The sequence below is a fragment of the Aedes albopictus genome, chromosome 2, assembly GCF_035046485.1.
Source record: "Aedes albopictus strain Foshan chromosome 2, AalbF5, whole genome shotgun sequence".
Classification (NCBI taxonomy): Eukaryota; Metazoa; Arthropoda; class Insecta; order Diptera; family Culicidae; genus Aedes; species Aedes albopictus.
The window spans coordinates 449,856,861-449,880,079 of NC_085137.1; the positions used below are offsets into that span (position 1 = coordinate 449,856,861).

Below are 23,219 nucleotides of genomic sequence, written 5' to 3' on the forward strand. Positions count from 1 at the left end.
GCTGGGCAAGGATGCGACAACGTGTGATCGAGTGGCAGCCGATCAACACAAGGATGTGCATGTTAAGAGTTAAGGGCCGTTTCTTCAACTACAGCATCATCAACGTCCACTGCCCACACGAAGGGAGACCTGATGACGAGAAAGAAGCGTTCTACGCGCAGCTAGAGCAAACATACGACGGTTGCTCGCTGCGTGGCCTGAAAATCGTTGTCGGCGACATGAACGCACAGGTAGGAAAGGAGAAAATGTACAGACCGGTAATTGGGCGAAACAGCCTGCACGCCGTATCGAATAATAACGGCCAGCGACGCGTAAACTTTTCAGCCTCCCGTGGTTTGGTAGTCCGAAGTACCTTCTTCCCCCGCAAAGATATCCACAAAGCCACCTGGAGATCCCCCGACCACGTTCTAATCGACGGTAAATTCTTCTCTGATATAACCAACGTCCGCACATACCGCAGTGCGAATATAGATTCGGATCACTACTTAGTCGCTGTACCTTTCGACAGTTATCACCACGCGTCGAAGTCGAACGCCGCGGCTCAACATCGAGCAGCTGCGTAACGTAGAAGTGGCTCAAGACTACGCGCAGCAGTTAGCAGTGGCTCTACCAACGGAAGAGCAGCTTGGCGCAGCTACACTTGAAGATGGCTGGAGGGACATCCGATCAGCCATAGGTAGTACCTCGGCTACAGCACTAGACTTCGCGACTCCGAATCACAGAAACGACTGGTACGATTTTTTATTTATTTATTTAGGCTTTGTGCCACAAGCCGACATGTGCCGAGATAATCACGAGTTGGTCGAGAGGTGGCGGCAGCATTACGATGAGCACCTCAATGGCGACGTTGCAAGTACCGAAGGTGGCGTGGTTACAGATCTTGGAGTATGTGCACAGGACGAAAGACTTCCGGCCCCTGACCTTCAAGAGATTGAGGAGGAGGTTGGCCGGTTGAAAAATAACAAGGCCGCTGGAGCAGATCAACTACCAAGCGAGCTTCTAAAATACGGTGGAGAAGCACTGGTGAGAGCACTACACTGGGTCATTACCAAGATTTGGGAGGAGGAAGTATTACCGGAGGAATGGATGGAAGGTATCGTGTGCCCCATCTACAAAAAGGGCGACAAGTTGGATTGCGGGAACTACCGCGCGATCACACTACTGAGCGCTGCCTACAAGATACTCTCTCAAATTTTATGCCGCCGTCTATCACCGATTGCAAGACAATGTAGCGGTCAGGAGATTTTGTATATATTTTGTAAATAAGTTTGTAAATATTTAAAATAAGATAGATTGTAAGAGAATACAATCTGTCTCAGATAATTCAAATTTGTAAATATCCCTTAGCTTAGGCAAACGAAACGAATTCATTAACAAACGCTTCTCGAGGTCGAGGCCATTTGTTTTCTGGATAAGGTGGGAAAGAGAAAGCAGCACGACTATCGGTCAAGTTATCCACATAGCGGTGTAGTCACGATTGAACACGAAGGGTTTCGGGAAATGACGTACTTCCGGGTACGTCCGAGATCATTCACTTTCCCTTATCTGAGGCTACAAAGACTCGATCAGTTCGTCCGTGATTGTCAATGGATGCCCTTTCGTTTGCCTAAGTTAAGGGATATTTACAAATTTTAACCATGTTATATAGATTGTATTCTCTTACAACCATCTTACCTAAATATTTACAGACTTATTTCCAAAATATATACAACTTCTCCTGACCGCTACATCGTGGGGCAATATCAGGCTGGATTTATGGGTGAACGCGCTACAACGGACCAGATGTTCGCCATCCGCCAGGTGTTGCAGAAATGCCGCGAATACAACGTGCCCACGCATCACTTGTTCATCGATTTCAAATCGGCGTATGATACAATCGATCGAGAACAGCTATGGCAGATTATGCACGAATACGGATTCCCGGATAAACTGATACGATTGATCAAGGCGACGATGGATCGAGTGATGTGCGTAGTTCGAGTATCAGGGACACTCTCAAGTCCCTTCGAATCTCGCAGAGGGTCACGGCAAGGTGACGGTCTTTCGTGCTTGCTGTTCAACATTGCATTAGAGGGTGTAATAAGGAGAACAGGGATAAACACGAGTGGGACGATTTTCACGAAGTTCGTTCAGCTGCTTGGTTTCGCCGATGATATTGATATTATTGCTCGTAAATTTGAGACGATGGCGGAAACGTACATCCGACTAAAGAGTAAAACCAGGCGAATCGGATTAGTCATTAATGTGTCGAAGACAAAGTACATGATGGCAAAGGGCTCCAGGGAGGAATCACCGCGCCCGCCGCTCCGAATTTATATCGACGGTGATGAAATCGAGGCGTTTGAAGAATTCGTGTACATGGGCTCACTGGTGACCGCCGACAACGACACCAGCAGAGAAATTCAGGGACGCATTGTGGCAGGAAATCGAGCTTACTTTGAACTCCGCAGAACTCTACGATCGAACAGCGGTCGCCGCCACACGAAGTTAACTATCTACAAAACGCTGATTAGACGGTAGTCCTCTATGGGCACGAAGCATGGACACTACATGCTGAGGACCAACGCGCCCTTGGAGTTTTCGAACGGAAGGTGTTGCGTACCATCTACGGCGGAGTGCAGATGGAAGACGGGACTTGGAGAAGGCGAATGAACCACAAGTTGCATCAGCTGCTGAGAGAACCAACCATCGTCCATACCGCGAAAATCGGGAGGCTACGGTGGGCGGGTCACGTCATCAGGATGTCGGATAGTAACCCGACTAAAATGGTTCTCGATAGTCATCCGACCGGTACAAGAAGACGTGGAGCGCAGCGAGCTAGGTGTGTCGAACAAGTGAAGGACGATCTGCGGACCCTACGCAGAGTACGGAACTGGAGACAAACAGCCATGGACCGAGTGGAATGGAGGAGGCTACTATGTACTGCAGAGGCCACCCCGGCTTTGGCCTGATCGGTAAGGTAAGTAAGGGACACTGTCATTGACCTTGATTCGTATCTCTAGAAAGTTTTTGAGTGATAGTGCGAAGAGGTATGCAATTGCATATTCAGTAACATGTAAGAGAAGAGCATGTGGTAATTATTATTATTAATATTTATTAAAGACACTTTACCACTTATGTGGCATTCGTGTCTGATGTGGTAATGGTTAGGACCGGGAGTTGCTGGGACCTCGATAGGTCTGTATTACCCTGTATGCTGCTGTACAATTTATTGATGATCATATCGCTTATCATCACTTCGAAAGCACGATCAGAATGAGGGAAACAACCTCTAAAGAAATCGTGTGTCTGTCTGATACCTGTCGACTCATAGTTTATCCATTGTCATATATACTCTTATCATGTTACTACCCCTTTCTGAGGGTTTCGTGACCAAACATTGCGTGACCATCGTTTCAACGACGACAATATATTTAAGGTTTACAGATTTGTCCACCACCACACCGCGTGGCAATGCCCGCCCTGGGTGGAGCGGAACCTTGTAACAGGCTGCTGTCGTTGTCAAACGGCTAGCTGCATATTGTTGTCACTTCAGTACATACCGAGATATTCCTGCAGGCAATGATTGAATTATTAAATGCTGTGACCATTTGTGACTAATGGACGTCAATTTGGGGCGGGTAGCCGACGTTAGGCATGGGCGGGCAACTCAACGATGGGTAACGAACGTTGTCGTGTGGGGTAAACAGATTTTCCCACAGTGCTAACTATGTGGTCAAATAAAGTGGAAATAGACGATTTAGTTCAGACTTTTAGATTCGGGTTTGATTTATGAGTTCGATACCTCGATAATTGAATGGCTTTGCATGAGCATAATTAATACATTTTTCTTAGCGGATGGTTTGTATCACATGGTAATTAGATGGAGATAAAACTAAAAAATACCAAATCATTCCGTTAACACTCTGATTCAAATCAAGTGTAGCCAGCGATAAACACGAGTTCTTAATTGGTATATTTATACTGGACGGAATACTTCCCGTCACTAGCGCCAACGACGAGTGTATATTGACTTTAATCCAGACTCATCCAGATCACAGCCAGCGTGATCAATTGAGCAACTCAAACGGGTCTGCTGATGCTCCTCTTCAAACGTCACAAGCAAACACAGTTCCATCACAGAGAACAGACATCCAGGCTATAACAAATTTCATTCCGAAAGTTGTGTAAAGATATGAATCTTCACTTGTGTAAGGTTGTAAACCAATACACGATGACAACACTAACGCCACCAAACACCATATTGCCACAGTCAGTGGTGAATTTAAACATTTCAAGTGGTGAATTAAATTAGTATGGGAAATTAACCGATTGCAGCGCCACGCTATTGCCACTTGTGTTGCCGATTTCAAATGGCCGTTAAATTTCTTACACAGCTTCGGAACTGGACTTGGATGTCTGTTCTCTGTGGTTCCATCTCACTTCGAAAACCAATAAGCTTTAAATATGTGTCACGTTTCGATCTGTTAACGACCTACGTCGAGAAAACCCCATCCGCCACGGATTTATCTCGCTTATCGTCACCACGCTTGCTTATAGATTCAGCCTGTTTATTGATCCGTTCAATTTACACCCTCTTCCTCTTCCTCGCCTAGGTCCATCCCATTGGGGCGAGCAGTACAACAGCTGTACCGGAAAGCACCAGAGTCCAATCAACATCAACTCGCTGGACGTGAAGAAAGTTAACCTGCCGCCGTTGGTCTTCGATGGATTCGACGTGCCGCCGCAGCAGACCAATCTGACGAATAACGGACATACCGGTGAGTACCTACAGAACAGAAACACGAACTTTCCACGATGTTTATTGATGGAGTAAATTATGTTGTTGACAAACTGGGTAAACGGCTTTAAGGACAACCGTCTTGATATCCTGCTTCCAGAATGCATGAGAATTTAAAACGCACAAATCTCAAGCAGCAAGCTTCAAACAACAGCGCATTTTATTATTCTGTGCTTGCTCACTTGTAATAAGCTTAAAATAAGAAGATCAAATGCGCTGGTTTTGTTTTCGAAGAGATTTGTGCCCTCGAAATCGTGAGTAGGTGCCAAAGTCGGCCATTGTGGTGGCCATCTTGGGTTTCTAACAAGTCTGTCCTTAATATTCTCCATGATTTGGATAAATGAATAAGAATTGCGCTTACTACTGTATTTCAAGTGTTCTCGATGAGTCACACCAAGTAGCGAATCAACAACATTTTAGCATCGTAACAGCATCGCTAGTTTTATAGAGAAATCCCAAACGTTGCATTAGAGGTATTTTTGGAAATTTCTTTACAAGCTGTTTCCACAATAAACTGTAGATCTTAGAGGTTCTACATGGCCTCTAAGACTGTGGCAATACATTCTGGCTTAGGATTCTATTGGTAGGACAGACAGTGCTTTATCCGTTACAAGGTTGTACAGGGTACAAAGTAAGACGGAAAATTGTAAAAAGGTTGGTTTTCTACTTCACACAATCGTTACCTTTTCTATGGCGTAGTGGGTTAACGTGTCCTGTCTAGCGATTTGGGAAGTCGTTAGTTACAATCCCAACAGATCCTCATCTTTTCTGCGTTTCTCCATTTTTTCAATGTAATTTAATCTCTTTTTATGCAGATTTTTTTAAAGGCTGATTTGATTTTTGAATTCTACTCATCAAGCCCGATCGATAAATACCCATATTTCATGCTATCATAGCTGAAACTCGTTCTCCGTGGCCGCCATCTTGGATTTTAGTCCACCATCTTGGATTTCAAAAAGATACCCATATTGCATAGTATCCAAAGCAGCATTGACGTTTAATAGCATACATTCTGTGATTTTGGCCGCCCTTAAGGAATTCAAGCCGCCATTTTGAATTCCAATACCCCTATAACATCCTCCATAACCTAAGGAATTTGTATGCCCAATTTGATTAAAATTGAGGGGGTTAGAAGCAAAGGGGTGTAAGTGACGAAAACCTACTTTCGAGTAAATGAGGTTTAAAGTTTTTCATCCCATACAAAATGTATGGAATTAAAAAATCGACCCAGTTTTCTGCGATTTATTGTAATTTTTCTAATCATCGTAAAAATAAACTTAAAAAAGTTCCTGAAAGCTTGAAATCTGAAGAATTTTTTAATATGCTCAGCTCAAAATCGACAAAATGCCCACTTACACCCCTTTGATTTACGCCACCTACCCAAGCAAAGGCGGATAACTAAGTGTTATCACTTTGATAATAAAATATGTTATCGGTATTATTGGGTTTCTCATTAATGTTTAGACTACTGTGATAGTTTGAGAATCCACTGAATCATCATTTCCCAGCAAAATTTCACACTAATCAAACTTATTTTGTTTACCTGTTGTTCATCCCACGCTCATGTCTTGAACTCAACCGAACTTGTGCATGCCAGCCGCTGCGAAGTCGTGTGCGAAATTCGACTGTGATGATAATGAATTTCGACCGAGTCTAAATGGGTGCAAATGTCGCAATATCATTTTGTTATTTTTGTTATAATCTTTTCCAATTGATGATAATCAGATGATAACAATTTTAGTTATCAATAATTTTGGTCTGTCGCGATAACATAAAAATACTAAATGATAACAAAATATGTTATCAGTTTCCAAACGCACATTTCAAAGTTTTCCCAAAACTGAGGGTCTGGTGGACCTCGAATCTAAAAATAGATTCCGCTTTCCATCTTCAATGCGACTGCAGTACGAAAGCGTAGCCTTCACTGAGTTCCGTTGGTATAGGGGCTATCGGCTGCGTTCGGTAATCACTCGATCAGGGTTTGAGACCCACTAGGCGCAATTAGTTGAAAATGTGGGTAATAATAATTTTGGTCGATAAAATAGCCCTGAATGATAACAAAATGATAACAAAACCTGTTATCAATCAGCTGTATTTTTTCGTGTTGATAACTAAATATAATATTGAATAAAATAGTGTATAACACAATTAGTTATCAACTTGAACTCAATGATAATTCAACTTCTTATCATTTTGGTATTGGTGGAGTAAAGGAGACTGGGCAAAAATGTATGGAGTCTGGGCCCGGAATGTACACCAATGACTCATATCTCTTTCGAAAGGTCTAATTGAGACAAGAAAAAGTTGCTATGGGGTCAAAAATATTCATCATGGGAGAAAAAAGTTATTCGACATTTTATGGGACGGATTATAGTTGTTTTTTTGTAATTATTTGCATTATTTTTCACAAGCCACCGATCTCAAATAAACCAAAAGTCTCATCTGAAAGTGTTATACTCAATGATCAGTCATTCTATTACAAAAAGAAGATAATAATGATTACAGGGATAGGTCAGTGCATAGAAAAGGTTGAGGTTTCTGCAAGTTTTTAGGAAAAAGTAGAGGGACACGTAGTGTATTATTCTAGGTATTAATATTATTATAGTGGAATGGGTAAACCTAAGATATTATACTTAAAAACCCTTCCTTTGAGCAAGTGCTTGTGCAATGTTCAGATTATTATGTTGAAACACAGTGTAACATATGAAAATATAAAGGAAGTATAAAAAAAAAACGTATTGATTAGAGTCAAGCTTTATCCGACCAACAGGGTTGTCGCAAGGGTTGTGAGGCAAGGATGTACTATCACCGCTACTGTTTCTTATCGTAATCAACGAAATATTTGTGGGGGTATTTGACCGAGCATCGAATTGTAGGCTACATTAGCAGCTCATCACTATAGAGCATCTAAACGACTTTGATTTGGCTAATTATGTAGCCCCTCTAGACCAATGGTGATTTGTCAAGCAAATTAAGCCCAATGACCTAGACGAACGTTTCTTTGCGGCAACGGCAAGTCTAACTATCAATGTCAGCAAGACCAAATCATTAGATGTCAACACGGACTACCCCTCTAACTTAACAGTAGCTGGAAGAGCAATAGAGAAGGTCAAAAACTTGGTCAATATCTTGGATATCTTGGAATCAAGGAATATATGATCGAAGTGGTGAAGAAGATGCTTCATCGTTAACGAAGCCTGTGGGGTACCTATGCACCCCTCCCAGTAGTTGGTCCCTCGCGCGTTAAAGCATGACGTTTTTCGCGCGTTAAAGCAGGTGGACGTTTTTCCACTGCTACTCGTGGGATTGCAAATTGAGAACAACAATAATCAAAAATCAGTTAGTAGCGGAAGCGGCGAGCCTCAGACAACCAATTTGCACGTATAATGAACTTTATGATCGTGTTATACGTACTTTTATGCGGATAAGTTACATCGCATACGAAGCAGCAAAAGTGCCGCATGCATGCAAAAGTGGAGCCAATATACGTGCATTGGCAGCACAACAATAACGCCATAAGACTTGAAGTCACATCTTATGTGATGTACGGTGTGCCTTATTGTGACGTAACATAGCACATTATGCGACCTTATAATGTTCGAAAAAAAACAATTATTGTCATCTCAGTGTCGAACTAATGACCTTTGTTTAATTGAGCCCCACTTTACGTGTGTGTCCGCTAGACCATGGTTTCCCAAACTGTGGGTCGCGACCCCCCAGGGGGGTCGCCGACCTTCATCCAGGGGGTCGCAAGGGGCAGTAAAATATTTTACTGTCATAGACAACAAATGAGGGAATTTCTATGGGGGGTCGCGAAAACTACGTCTGCTGGCAAAAGGGGGTCGCGCGATCAGAAAGTTTGGGAACCTATGCGCTAGACTATCTGGAGATAAATGCGACTATGGGTGATTTCCCGCACTGTTTCCACTACCCCTCTCTGGCTACCGTCATCCATTGTTGATTATCAGAGCCACAAACAAAACTAATGAGTTTGCAACCACAACGATGATTATTCACAGTTTTGTAGTTATTTGGCACTGCATGGACAGTCCAACAGCACCTCTTCCAATGTTTTTCATATCAGATCGCATTATGCCAACGTAAACGTTTCTTGCTTATGTGAGTTTTTATGCACCCTTTAACGAGTTTATTTTTTCATTCATGCGATTTCATTCGTACACCAATGCGAGTTAAACTAACTGGTATAATAAGCCAAGTATCAAGAGAAGTCGTATAATCATTGCAATGTGCAATTAGGCGAATTCATTTGATACGTTGCGAGTTCGTTCGCACACTTTTCCGAATAATAAAAATATATATTTGTTGATTTGTATTCTTATGCGACTTTTCCAGGTACATCGCAATAAGTACAAAAATAAATTATTCCTCCGCCGTACATATATGCGACAGAAGCTTAAAATGCTACTTTTTACTATGTATTGCATGCATCCTTATGCGACTCCTGGTTGTCTGGGGTTCAACCTCTTCGCAAGAAGCGGGTAAACTAGGTAATTCTTCATGCAGAGTAGGGACAGTAAGAGGTAGCTGTGCGCGATGTGCCAGTATTGGGAACCCCATTTTCTTCCTGACTAGCATGGCGGGGGAGGTCATGGTTCATGGTTGATGAAGGCCATAAAAATAGGGATGAGAAGATTGAGAAAAAATTTAAGTGGCTGCGCAGCCGACAGGAGAGGTGCTACCAGGCGGCGTTTGTAAGGCCGGTTGTTAACCCGGAGAGTGAAGGGCAGTAATACCTGAAAGCTTGGAAGAGTGGGCCTTAATCGACCGGCTCGTCCAAGATCGAAGGGAGCAGGGGCTTGCGATCATGTAGGAGGTCCTCAGCGACCACATATTTGGGCGGATAAGGGGGAGAACGCTTTCTGGAACTTGTGAACAGGCAGAAGAAGAAAAGAAAGAAGAATGAGGTACATGAGCTTAGGGACGCTATGCTAAGAAGAGTATAACGGCAAATGCCAAAGGCAAGAACATCCAGACAAACGGGTCTAATCACTCAGAGATTTCGAAGACGATGATGAGCAATGCTAAGCTCACGGACTCTGAAATCGCCGTACTCGAAAAAAAAAAAACGTCGTGGTAAAGCTCGACAAAACCTGCAAAGGCGCCGCCTACAAGTGCTCATTGACGTGGTGAATCTTTATAGAAAACAATCGACTTCTTTCCGGCTGAAGGCATTTCAGTACTGACATTAGCCAGAGCGAAACCTAGCATGGTCAGAGTTTTTAGCCGGGTCTGACCAAGGTGGATCGTGAAAAGGCGCCCCTTTCCACGGCCCAGGCGTTGAAGTCAGCCGTCACCCGTTCTTTGCCCTGTCAGCTCAGCCGTCATAACGTTCAGTATCTGAGTGAACTGTTCCAACACCTACTCCTGGACGGGATATTCTCCCGTTGTTCATATCGCCGACCAAGTTGTCGTTATCGGTGTCGTTATACATGCTTGTTGCGTATTTCCCGGAACAAATCAAGCACTTGGGATGGTTTGCCCTGCCTTACGCCTTATGACATTCGTCCCCACATCGCCTACAAAGCTTGCTATTGTGCCTCTCGATATCATAATTCATCGCCAGTTTATTCAAACACACACAGCTGTCCCTCACAAACCCCAGCTTCTTGTGGCCATCAGTCTTATTCAATCCTAGCCAGAATTCCAAGTTCCTGTCTTTAAACTTCATTATTATTTTTTAGTTCCCTTGAAATCACCACTTCTTCCTCAGAAATACCAGCATGTTTATAGAGCCCTCGGTAGCTTTCCAGAATACCCCATTTTTTTTAAGTTTCTGGAGGTTTTTCTCGCCTTCTCTATGATTCATCTGCTTCTTCCCAGAATCTTCAACTTCCTACTCTACTATGAGCTTTTTGCTCGATTCGTCAGCTTTTTCCACTAACTCTTTGCTTTTTACTTGCATCTTGCTCCATGAGTCGCCAGCCTTTTCTTCAATCCCGTTTTATTTTTAGAATAGCCCTAGGTATTGCTCTCGGTATCCGAATCTTCTTAGATCCATTGTATGTATATTGAATTTACTTACTATTTCTAAGGTTACAACGTTTTTGCTGAGATCAAACGTTCCAACTAATCAAGCTTCTTATTGAAAGCATTGTCGTCTACCTAGAGTTACAATATTTCTGGTATCCTCACGGTACAGCAATGAATATTATTCATAGAACTATGTGCATCAAATACATTATTAAAACACCTTATTTAAAAATCTAGTTTCGCTTGACTCGAAGTGTTTTTTTTTTTTCATTCTTCCCTTATATGTTGATGTTTCACTGTGTTTCAACGTTATAATCTGTGCATTGCAAAAGCACTTGCTCTAAAGAAGGGTTTTTAGGTATAATACTTTTAGTTATACTTATTCACTATAATAATATTAATACCTAGAATAATACACTACATGTCCCTCTACTTTTTCCTAAAAACTTGCAGAAACCTGAACCTTTTCTATGCACTGGCTTGTCCCTGAAATCATTATTATCTTCTTTTTGTAATAGAATGACTGATCATTGAGTATAACACTTTCAGATGAGACTTTGGTTTATTTGAGATTGGTTGCTTGTGAAAAATAATGCAAATAATTACAAAAAAACAACTATAATCCGTCCCATAAAATGTCAAATAACTTTTTTCTCCCATGATGAATATTTTTGACCCCATAGCAACTTTTTCTTGTCTCAATTAGACCTTTCGAAAGAGATATGGGTCATTGGTGTACATTCCGGGCCCAGATTCGCCCAGTCTCCTTTGAGTTATCATTTTTGTTATGTTGGCTCTTAATTCAACCTAAATGATAACAAACTCAATTATCAAACGAATGATAACCAGGTAACAGAACTTGTTATCATTTTGATATCCGCCTTTGCTCGGGTAGTGAACCAGTACACTAAGATCACGGTATGGAAATTTTGCTTAGAGGGTGTCCCCAATCAAATTGCATCACGGTAAATAGTGTATAACTTTTGATTGATTTTTTGATGATCTTCTAACCAGCAACAGAGTAGATGATGCCATAATTTTTTTTATCGAAATCGGTTATGTTTTGGCGGAAATATTTCCGACGTGAGAATATATTCTATTGGGAATCGTGTCCACTCATTCTGCAAATGGTTTAAGCTATTACTTCCCAAGTAACACAGAAAACATCTTTAGATATAAAAACATCAAAAGATGCTCCATAAACGTATTATAAGAGCATTAGAAAACATCAAGTGTTATTTTTAAGTTCATTTTTTGTTGCGTGCTGACTAATAGCAAAAGAATATCTTTGGTTGTATAACATGAAAAAATACGTATAAAATTCTTATATGCAACACCTATCACCGTCCGATGTTGACAGCAATAACTGTTTACTACTTAATTCGTAGTTTATGAACTATACTGCGGTCATCCTGCGGGTACTCAGTTTCATCCGCCAAGGCTATCGCAAGTGATGCGGGGGAAAACCTGCCTACGGCAAAAATCAGCAGTGAACCAACTTAATCAGCTAGATATAAAATAAAAAATATCTTAAGCTGGACAGGGACCAGTTTAGTTTCAATAAGGTCGACAGCTCGATACAGCGCTGAGTTCCCATAAGGAAACTAACATTCCCCTCGCCAAATTCTTCTGAGCAGCCGCAATTATCGTCCCTGTGCAAACAGGGTCAACATTCACTGAGAAGTATCCAGCCAGAGCACTTGGCGTTACGGTCCATTAGTAAGCCAAATCAGCAGCCGGAACACGGTCGACATATTCGTCAACAATTACCAGCAAGATTCTGTTTTGGTTTCATATGTTGCATTTCATAGCTGCTGCAAAGTACTCCACACTCAGGAACCATCCAATTACTGGTTGTCTTCCCCGTCATAAACTAGTCGGCTATCGCCGTTTTCTGTAAACTATGCACATGAAATTTTACCTATCTATCTACAACTATGAGCCTCAATCAGCATAATAAATCACCATTACTATTGATTTTGTTTTGACACTGACAGATCAACCAACTAGCTATAATATAGTTATTTTGGCGTTGTAGTGATTATCACAAAACAAACAAATAAGTACGCATGTTAAAAAGCTGTTATTTAAATGTATTATAAATGTATTGGCAAGCTCGTGTTATATAATAGCTCGCGAAATGTAATTTTGATGAAATTTTAACTTCTTCTAAATCAAAACAAAATATTTGTACTTTCTGTCCCTCTTTATTCTATAGGAAAAATGGTTCGAATTACAGTGCCAAATGAAAATACGAGTACGGTAATAAAAGTATGCAACGAAATGACATTATAAAATACTCCTTGATTTGCTCATCGTCGTTAAAGAAGCTGCCTTAAAGTTTAATAATATTCTATTATGAGCCATAGTTAGTCTATAACGGTTCAAGGGTCCAATTTAATATATGAACCAAAATTACAATTGCATCCAAAATACTTTGAACAGCACTGTAAGCTACATGAGCAATCTGCCATATTGCTTTTTCCGTGCCCATCAAAAATAACCAACAAAACAGCATCAAAAGGCTGATTTATGCTACATTTTTTAATTCAAATCAATGGCGCATAAATTATTAATGACTGAAACTGTAAGTTTCACCACAAATTTTAAAGCGCAAGTTGAGCAATCCTCTAGCATCACGGAACATGTCCCATTTTATTATTCGATCTTCACATATTTAGTTATCATCAGTTCCACTTATTGAAAATCTGTTTTCATGTTGAAGAATCTCATTTCATGTGTTCAGAAAAAATAAATGATTTCTCTATTTTTCATTTTCCATGTTTTTTTCTGGAACTAGCCACGCTTTGAGTACAGTCGGGTCTCTTAAGGGACTGGTCATATATATGCAATCTTCAAGTTATATAACTTTCAAATGGCATTATTAAGAAAATTAAAATAATCAGCACTATAAACGTTTTTTACATACCTCTATTACCTGGAAATAGCTTAATTTCAACCTTTAATTGTGATTGTGTTATATGTGTTATTTGCAAGTTTTCTAATTGATATATCACTCGATTCAAACTTATCAATATTGGAGAGTTGCTTCAAACGTACCTTTGGAGTTATATAAATGTATTTGAGTACATCTTAAATAACCTGTAAGATGTTTTATAAGCCGCCATTTTTTGCGCTGTTTAGCTTATATAAGTGTTTGATTTAGAGTTAATAATGCAGGAAATGAACAGGGGACTATGTATGAATCGTGAATTTTAAACTATTATAATACTAGTTGTGTTACTTGGGTTTACTGTTGGTGTGCAAAACATCTAAAAATTTGACTATGAGTTTTCAACGTATTCAATATTACGAGTAAAATTTTCATCAAAATCGGATGAGTCATTATTTTTATGGAATTCAACACTCAAACCGCTTCAGAGTAAATTGCAGGCACTATTTAACAGTTGACAGATCCGTTTGCACTATTTTGACAATAGAACTGTCAATACTGCTGTGATTCATAATAAAACTTGACAGTTTCAACCTAGGTAACAAACACATTGTTAAACAAAATTTGAGCCGTTTTGGCTTAACACTTTCAAATTTAGAAAACTACAATAAAAATAAATCATTTTTGCATACGGCGACTTTTGGCTACATTTACGACCACATCTTTGATCTGTTTGACCAAATCTATAGAAAGTTTTAAAACAATATTTCTACATAAATACGCCACCTACAGAGAAAAACTCATTGTAATCGGTTTAGTATTTCTGATTCAAGAATTACATAAATATAGAACATTTGTTTTTTTTTTTAATTCTTTGTTTGTTCAGGATTCCTACAATATAAATTTCTTGCGTCGGAGATATCTCCGATTACCGATTCAGATGAAATTTTGACGGGATACACATAATAAACTGTTGCTGGTTGAGAAATTGGTAAATTTTGATGAATGTAATCAAACGGGGGCGTTACTGGGCGTCTTTGTGGGTTTTCAGAGATATTGTACGGAGTCGCAGGTGGATTATGGTGGTTTCAGGGGCGTTATAGTGTGTCTATGGGAGCTTCAGGGAGTTTTAGGATGTTTCAGGGATGATTCATAAAGTTTTGGGAAAGATTTAAGGGTATTTCAAAGGATCAAGAAAAGTTTCGGGGGGTGGTGGTCAGAGGGATTTGGGTGCATTCAGAGGAGTTTCAGGAGCGGCCCTGGAGTGGTGAGTATCGCGAGAGAATTTTTGTAGGGGTGTCGATTTTCACGGGATGGTGAAGGAACATTAATTAAAAACCGGGATCAGTACCGCATGAGAATGTTCGTGTCGGATTCGTTTTCACTGTTCTTTTTTATCTAACGAGATTTTTAGCCCTGGGCTAGTTCATTCATCTCGAGACCCACGGTTTACTTCCCTTCCGAAGGAAGAACTCACACTTTGTCGGGAGTGGGATTCGATCCCAGGTCCTCGGCGTGATAGTCAGTTGTTAGACCACAGTGGTGGAGAACAAACGTTTTGTATCTGATGATGGCTGAATGAAGTAGGCCGAAACGTTATGCCAAAACGATTTGGATAGTCTTTTTTCACCGAAAAAAATCAACAAATCTCGAAACATAAAATTCAACGGTGACGAAAAAACCCCACAAAGTGATAGTCAAGTGTTCTAAGCATCACACCAGGTCCGCTCCACCATTTTCACTGTTAACGAAGCACTATTGCAATTAATATTGATCATTTGTTGCCTTATGTAACACTGCCCCTACCATTGTGTGAGGTGATCATTATAACAAAATAAGGCCATTAGTACACAGGGTCAAATTTATGACAAGGAAAGAACTCAACAAACAATATCAGTTTGACACCTATGAAAATTCGATGGAGTCAAACAAGATGTTTGAGCATTAGTTTCTTTTTGGACAAATATTTGACCCTGTATACTAACAGCCCAAATCATAATCCTGACAAATACCGGGACTCGTATTTAAATTGGACTAGCGGATCATATCACCCAGAGATTAGTGTAACAAAGAGAAATAAACAATACACCTCTCACGCTGTTTGTTTCAACAGGAGTGTGTCTTTTATATGTGGATCGTATGCGCGCAAGTATAGGGCACTGCATTGTTTTGATTTTGTATGGGATTTTGATGTTTCTTGGCCTTGTTGTTTACAAAATTTCTGTAAGAGTGAAAGAGAAAGAGAGAATTTCATGCAGTGCCCTAAGGTGCAAGGTTTTTATACATTGTAAGGTTGAGCATGACGTTTAGTTTGTGGAGAAAAGCAGAGGAAGCGAAATTTCAAAGGAATTTGAGGAGGCGGGGGATTTGTTTTCAGAATTTCTCACAGTGAAAAAATAATGGCCGCTCAGCAAGTTTTGACATCTAAGACTACCTTAGAATATGTAAATACCTTGCTATGGTGGGTAGAAATAAATCTCTTAGCCTCCTGAGCACTAGACCACCAACAGTGTGGTGGGAGCGCTTTAAAATTCTCTCTGGTGAATGTATAAAAAATCACTTCAGAACTACAGACACTATAGATACCATAGACTCGCGGAGTCCTGGTAGAGTAATACGATTTCAGTGTGTTTTACCGTGACTTTAGAGTGTACCGAGCGAATATGATGTCACGCAATCCATTGTCGCTATTCAAATCGTGACGTCATGCCAAGGGGCTAGTCGCTTGGAACATTGTGCCAAGAGGTGCCAAGCACACCGTCTTATACGCTGTGTGGCACACCGAGGCACCTGAAACACAATTTTGACACTTGAGTTTGGGTGAAAAAACTAGGCAACCATGTGCATTTGACCTGCAAAATGAAAACAAACAGTTGGTTGTCTTGGTAGTTGCCAAGCAAAATCTGAATCATCAAGCAGTGGCACTTCGGGGCACACTGAGGCACAATTGGTCGGCGTTCAATCAGACCGGACCATCTGTTTTTCAATGATTTTGGGAAAATATCTTGCAAGCACTTGGGATATCAAATTGAGTGCATTATTTTCTGAAAATCTGTAGTTCTTTCATGTAATGACCCATCTGCATCAAAGAAACGTCAAAAAGTTCAGAGGTATCGAATTCCTTCGCTTACTTTTAGCTGCTAAAAAAATTGCGTAGTCCACTCTGACTTAACGCCGACCAATTGAATACCCGTTGGCACACTGAAAATAATTGGCACAAGTAAAGATGTGCTCAGCGACTACACGAACTGACAGTTCGTTTGGCTACACTGCCCCCACTCGCATAACTGTCCCATATGCATAGGAATCCCAGCAAAGATGGGACTGTTATGCGAGTGGGGGCAGTACAGTTGTCTTCGTCTCCGCAAGTCTATGGAATCTATAGTGTCTATACTTAGAACGCGCTACAGTGGGGTTTTTGTGCCAGGGTGTACACTGCGGTGAAACACCGGAGAGTTCTCGCGCCAGTGACACCATGGCGCGGATTCGGTGACTGCTGGGTGAAAACACGGCAGAGCGCGTGAGAGCGATGCGCGCGAAAGAGTGAGTCACACTCGATCCAAAGCGAACAATCAAGAGCGCACACTAGCGCTTGGTCTACCCACCACCCAAAACAAGAGGAACTGGCTTTTTGGTGCGGTGAAAATGTTTAAATCCTCAGTGTGGTCGATAAACTGACACCACAGTGAATCGCTACGGTGAAAAGCCATCTCTGATATCACCTACCAAAGATGTGTCCTAGATTCACGCCTTACTCTGCCGTACTAACAAACACTCCTTCTCGCGACAAATGTGGAGATGCTATGGATTTTACGGTTTCTAATAGCAACGGTTGCTGAACTAACATTCCTTCCCTTTATTGACTTTTAACTTTTGACGCCATTATTGACTAAATGTGTGCATTGATAATTGATAGCTACTGCCAAGCCCTATATTCATTGGTTCTCTGTGCAACTTCGATTATTTTGGTCAATAACAGAGTGGCAACTACGATGTGTACTCTGCTTGCTTGCTATTTTGTTTCAGGAGCGGCCCTAGATCCTCCTGAAATGCTCCATTGAACCCCTTAAAATGCCCTTGAGAAAAGGATTTGAACCTCCAAAAACAAATTTGAAACTTATTTGAACGGGACAAATTACTTGATACAATGATTTCATCTAGAATTTGATCATCGTCAGTAGGCATACCATAAGAAATTTTGATAGGATAAAAATTATTCAATTATTCTAATAATTATTTTACAAGAGTTTTCTATCAGGATTTTTCTTAGAGATTTCTCCTTCAATTGCTTACTAGAGGTTCTTCAGAGTGAAATCCAAAATATTAAAATTTCTCTTGTTTCATGATATCTACAGAATACATACTCTGACAATAGCCCTCAGTCTTGGGAGCTTCATATATCGGATTGAGTATTATACGCGGGCAATGCTTGAATCTCAGCAGTGTTGTATAAGGACTTCCACAGTCATTAACTGAATGCTTCCTCTGCCAATGACTATTTTGCATGTGTATATCGTACGACAGGTATAATTTAAGAAAGTTCCAACGAAAAGTTCCTTGACCTTTTTAGGAATCGAACCCATCACCCTCAGCATGGTCGTGCTGAATACACATTACACATGCGCTTAACGCATCGGTTAAGTTGGCAAACTTACACTCATCGATTTTCTCATGCGGGGTCAACTTGATCAACTAGACTACATCATAAACACAGATGAACACTTATCCCCCTCAATGCACAGTGTTTTATTTCGCCGATTTCGCGATCAAAATTGAATATCTTCAAAACTAATGATTTTAGGTACATGTTGTCTTCGGAGAAGTTTTTTGATGAAAAAGGGCGCATATTTTGCAAAAATTAGTTTGATGATTAATCCACCTAAAAGTGAGTTAGAAAATTTATTTTTTCTAAACTCACTTTTAGAGCCAAGGTGTCTTGGGCAAAGTTGTAGAGAATCAAAATACAAAAAACTTTGCCAAAGACACCAATGTCCTATGTCTTCAAAATTTTGAGATACAAAGAATTTAGTATAAAACCCCCTTAAAACCTGTTTTTTCAGTATAACTCTTGACTGGTATTTTATTAATTTTTCAAACCTTCTACAAAGTTATCGCAAATGACAAAATACATGTTTTTGTAGAAGGAATCAAGATTCTATCTCTTATAGGAAAAAAGTTATTACAGATTTACGCGTTGCAACGTATTCAGTTGAGTATAGAATATCATTGACTATTATTTGACAAAGGTTGAGGGAAATGGAAAAAAATTTAAGCTGAAAAATGAAAAATATCAGACATTTGTTTAGTTTAAAAAGGCTGTGTTTCCTGAAGTGTACAAAAGTTATTACCGTTACGTGATAGTAAAAACATAGCAGAATCAGCTGTCAAAATTTCAGCTGCGTAATTTTGCGTAGAATGGAGATTTTTAAGGTTAAAGTTGATCTAAACTAAGAAGAAATCAGTAATAACTTTTTTCCTATAAGAGATAGAATCTTGATTCCTTCTATAAAAACATGTATTTTGTCATTTGTAATAACTTTGTAGATGGTTTGAAAAATTAATAAAATACCAGTCAAGAGTTATACTGAAAAAACTGGTTTTAAGGGGTTTTTATACTAAATTCTTTGTATCTCAAAATTTTGAAGACATAGGACATTGGTGTCTTTGGCAAAGTTTTTTGTATTTTGATTCTCTACAACTTTAATAAACATCTCAACATCTCTACAACTTTGCCGAAGACACCTTGGCTCTAAAAGTGAGTTTAGAAAAAATAAATTTTCTAACTCACTTTTAGGTGGATTAATCATCAAACTGATTTTGGCAAAATATGCGCCCTTTTTCATCAAAAAACTTCTCCGAAGACAACATGTACCTAAAATCATTAGTTTTGAAGATATTCAATTTTGATCGCGAAATCGGCGAAATAAAACACTGTGCAATGGAATAGTTCAAAGAGCGAGTCGATTGAAAAAAATCGATCATTGTAATTACGCCACAGATTACGCCCTTATGATACTAATCGTGGGATATTACAGCCAAATCATTTAAGCTGTTTCATTTCAAAACAAATCCCATTCACAATAGGAATAGTTTTAAGGGCCACATGAACAAGTTGTAAGCATTTTCAGTTTATTTAGGGTACAATAAGGCTGACACAAATTGTGATTTTCTCTTATGTCAAAGACCCCCCCCCCCCCACCATGGAAAATTTTTAACCCCCCCCCCCCCCCCCCCCACCATGGCAATTTTTTATTGGAATTCCACATTTTGAGGAGGGACACAAATAAATTATTTAAGAAAATTTCAAATTTTAAAGTGAAATTAGAGTCATCGAGAAAATTTCTTAACCTGCCGTAACTGGTTGACTACCTGCATCAGCACCACGCTAATGCTGAGAAACCAAAGCGAGATTTTTTCAACGTGTTGTACAAAATACAACAGCGCGATCGCTCGAGGGTTAACAAATCCGACGAGTTTGATGATTTTGCCCAATTGTTTGGCTAATTTTTCATTAAATACATTTATTATTTATCATCCCTCCCCTTGACGAGTCAGAGAGCAAAGTGACAAAAGAAGAAAATGAGATTTGTTCCGGCCTAATTGGGCTCTAATTTTCCAAATACTTATAATGTCTATGATGGGATGTAAAGTTGTCTAGCTAGGCATCATTTCCATTCTCCGTTCTTACAACCACGTTTGTAATTGCAATCGTATACCTTGTTATCTCTATGATGAGAGGAAAAAGTATTTCTATATTTCCGCGCTTAGGTAACGGTCGGAAAGGGGGCGACCCCTATACAGCGCGTGTCACTGCTTACCACCTACTAATTTTTGTGACTTGCTAAACGTTAACGCTAATGACACATTCCAACGTAACGCGACACCACGAGACAATTTTTATTACCAATTTAAGACAGCATTCGAAAATTATCGTCGTGACCAAGTAATTAAACAACTGATATTTTTAATTTTTTTTTTTTTGGTGCAACATTCGTTTTGAAGAACTACTGCAGCAATTGCTAGACGAATTAAAAAAAAATCGTAGAACGTAAAGCAAACTTTGAACTATATATGTAAGAACTCCTGATAGATTCTCTATCTCTGGATATATTACACTAGTTTACAGCATTTTTGAACTCGGTAAGCTGATGATCATTTTTGGTGTAGAATCATGCACTGAGTTTGAAAACGTGAAGAAAAAAATTACAGTAGAGCGGAAATTTTTTTCGATTTTCCATACAAGGTTGATGAATTGAAATCGAATTTTGTTCTATTTTTAAGCAAAGTCGCTCACTTCATTCACCTCATTCTCCGTAATCAATGCTCCGATTTAGCTGAATTTTTTACTGTAACTCGCCTTTATATGAAAGAATTTTTAAATTGTTTTTTTCTTGTTGAAAAAAAAATACATTTCCTCATAAATTTTTGGAAATTTTGCCAAAATTTAAGGAGATCGTCCCTAAAACTCAACAATATCTTAAATTTCATCAATCTGACGCAAAACCAGCATTCAGATGATCGAATGGTATTGTATTCAGCTTTTAATTTATGGAAATAGATTTGAAATTGGTTTTTTTTTTTTTTCTTTATTAAAGAGGCTTTCAGCCAGACGCTGGTTCACCTCTCTGATGTCGCTGTTTAATGAACTTATTATTACTAACATTTATATCGAACGGTTAAATTTCAGAGTATAATTTGGTTGCTTTCAAAAATGCTATTAGTTTTGATTCAGTTACATTGGAATTTTGTAGAATATCTGCAATACTGGTTTGTAAATGCATATTAAGTCTAATTGTTTCAAACTTTGGACAGTTGATTAGAAGATGTTCTACGGTAACCGGAACTGTGCATGCCGGACATATTGGCCTATCGCTGTTCGAAAAGTAGTGTGGATGCGTTATCCTTGTGTGTCCGACTCTAAGGCGTGACAAGATTTGTTGTTCCCTGCGCAATTTTCGGTCGTTCCACTTTCCGATGTCCGTTTTGATTTTTCTAAGGAAAATATCGCGATTGGTCAACCACTGTTGCTGCCATGACTGAAGCACGTTTTGCTGAATAGTTTGTCGTGCGTCGATTGCTGGTATGCTAAGGTTCCACATTCTTGAGCTTCTTCCTCGGTTTGCTAGACGGTCCGCTTCCTCATTACCTCTAATGCCGCAGTGCCCGGGTATCCAGCATAGTGTAGTATTTGAAGGCATTTCAGCCTCAATTTCTTGAACTATGGAGTGTGTCTGCCGTGGGTTTTCTAGTGCTGAGAGAACGCTTGCCGAGTCCGTGAGGATAATAGTAGGAGCAGAAGGATCGGTAATCTGATTGATGGCGAGGCAAATAGCTGCTGCTTCAGAAGAAAATACGGAGAATTCATCGGGAACCCTTCGTGCAATGCCAAAGTTATTGCTATATACTCCAACTCCTACAGTTCCACCGGCTTTAGATCCATCTGTGAAAATTTTGTCGTGATGGCTGTATTTAGTGTTTAGCAGGTTGTTGAGTACTGCAGACACTTTGGGAGCCGAGTCTCCAGCTCGAACGCTGTGTTTCACTGTCCAGTCGATCGTTGGGCAGGATTGATTCCATTGGCGGTCTCCAACACGATAAACTTGTGCTATCGGTGGGAAACTGATGTTGGCGTTCTCTCTAACTAGGTGTTTGGCTTTTTCGAGGACAAAAATGTTGCTGTTGTCTCCGTATGTTTTTTCAAGGTAGCTTATTGCCCTATTAGCTGCTGCAATGGTTATAAGATAATGAAACGGGAGTTCACCGGCTTCCACACATGTAGCTAGAGTAGGTGAGCTGGGAAGTAGGCCGGAAGTGGAGCGAAGTATCCTGTTGTATACTGGGCTGAGAATACGGATTAGAGCCTCGAAGGAGCGAATGGTAATTTCTAATCCATACAGAAGCTTGCTAATAACGATGCTACGAGCGATGTTGAAGAGCGATTTCCGATTGTTTGTTTTATGTCTGCCACTTATTGCTTTAATCAGTCGCATTCTGCACTCCGTGTCCTTCTTTACTGCGTTGAAATGGGATTCGAAACTGCATCTCCTATCGAATATGACACCTAGTATTCGCAGCTCTTTTTTGAAGGGGATTTCACTATTTCCTATTTTGACTGGGTTTTTCCATGGGTGGTGTCCAAATGTACAGCAGTGCGAAATTGAACATTTCTCAGCTGCCATGGCAAATCCTACGGTTTCTGCCCATTTAGCGACCGCTCGTACGGCAGCTTGTAGTTTCCTTCGAATTATCTTCGGATGTTTTCCAACTACGACGATGACAATGTCATCGGCGTATACGAAAATGAAAATACCTTTTGGCAGTCGTTCGAAGACGGAGTTCATGGCGATCAAGAACAAAGTTACTGCGAGCACGGATCCTTGGGGTACTCCCGTTTCCTCCTGAAAGACTCTGGAACGCGTATTGCCAATCAGCACTTGGAAAGTTCTGCGTTCCAGGAATCCTTGAATAAATTTTCTGATGTTCCCCACGAAGCCCCAGTCTACGAGTCGTTGAAGAACTTCTGGGCGCCAAACTCTGTTGTACGCTTTAGACAAA

At 40.1% G+C, this 23,219-nt stretch overlaps 2 protein-coding genes across 8 annotated transcripts in view; both read left to right on the top strand.

Annotated features, from left to right (window-relative positions):
- Nucleotides 1-23,219, top strand: part of LOC134288589 (uncharacterized protein DDB_G0283357-like) — a 498,750-nt gene that overhangs the window by 263,697 nt on the left and 211,834 nt on the right. The window lies entirely within an intron of this gene.
- LOC109419671 (carbonic anhydrase 1) overlaps nt 1-23,219 on the top strand; it is a 111,928-nt gene that overhangs the window by 73,787 nt on the left and 14,922 nt on the right. For all 7 annotated transcript variants that reach the window (XM_062853872.1, XM_029870060.2, XM_062853873.1 and 4 more), the window contains exon 4: nt 4,596-4,760. In XM_062853872.1, the coding sequence (XP_062709856.1) occupies nt 4,596-4,760 (165 nt within the window). The remainder of the gene's footprint in view (nt 1-4,595; nt 4,761-23,219) is intronic.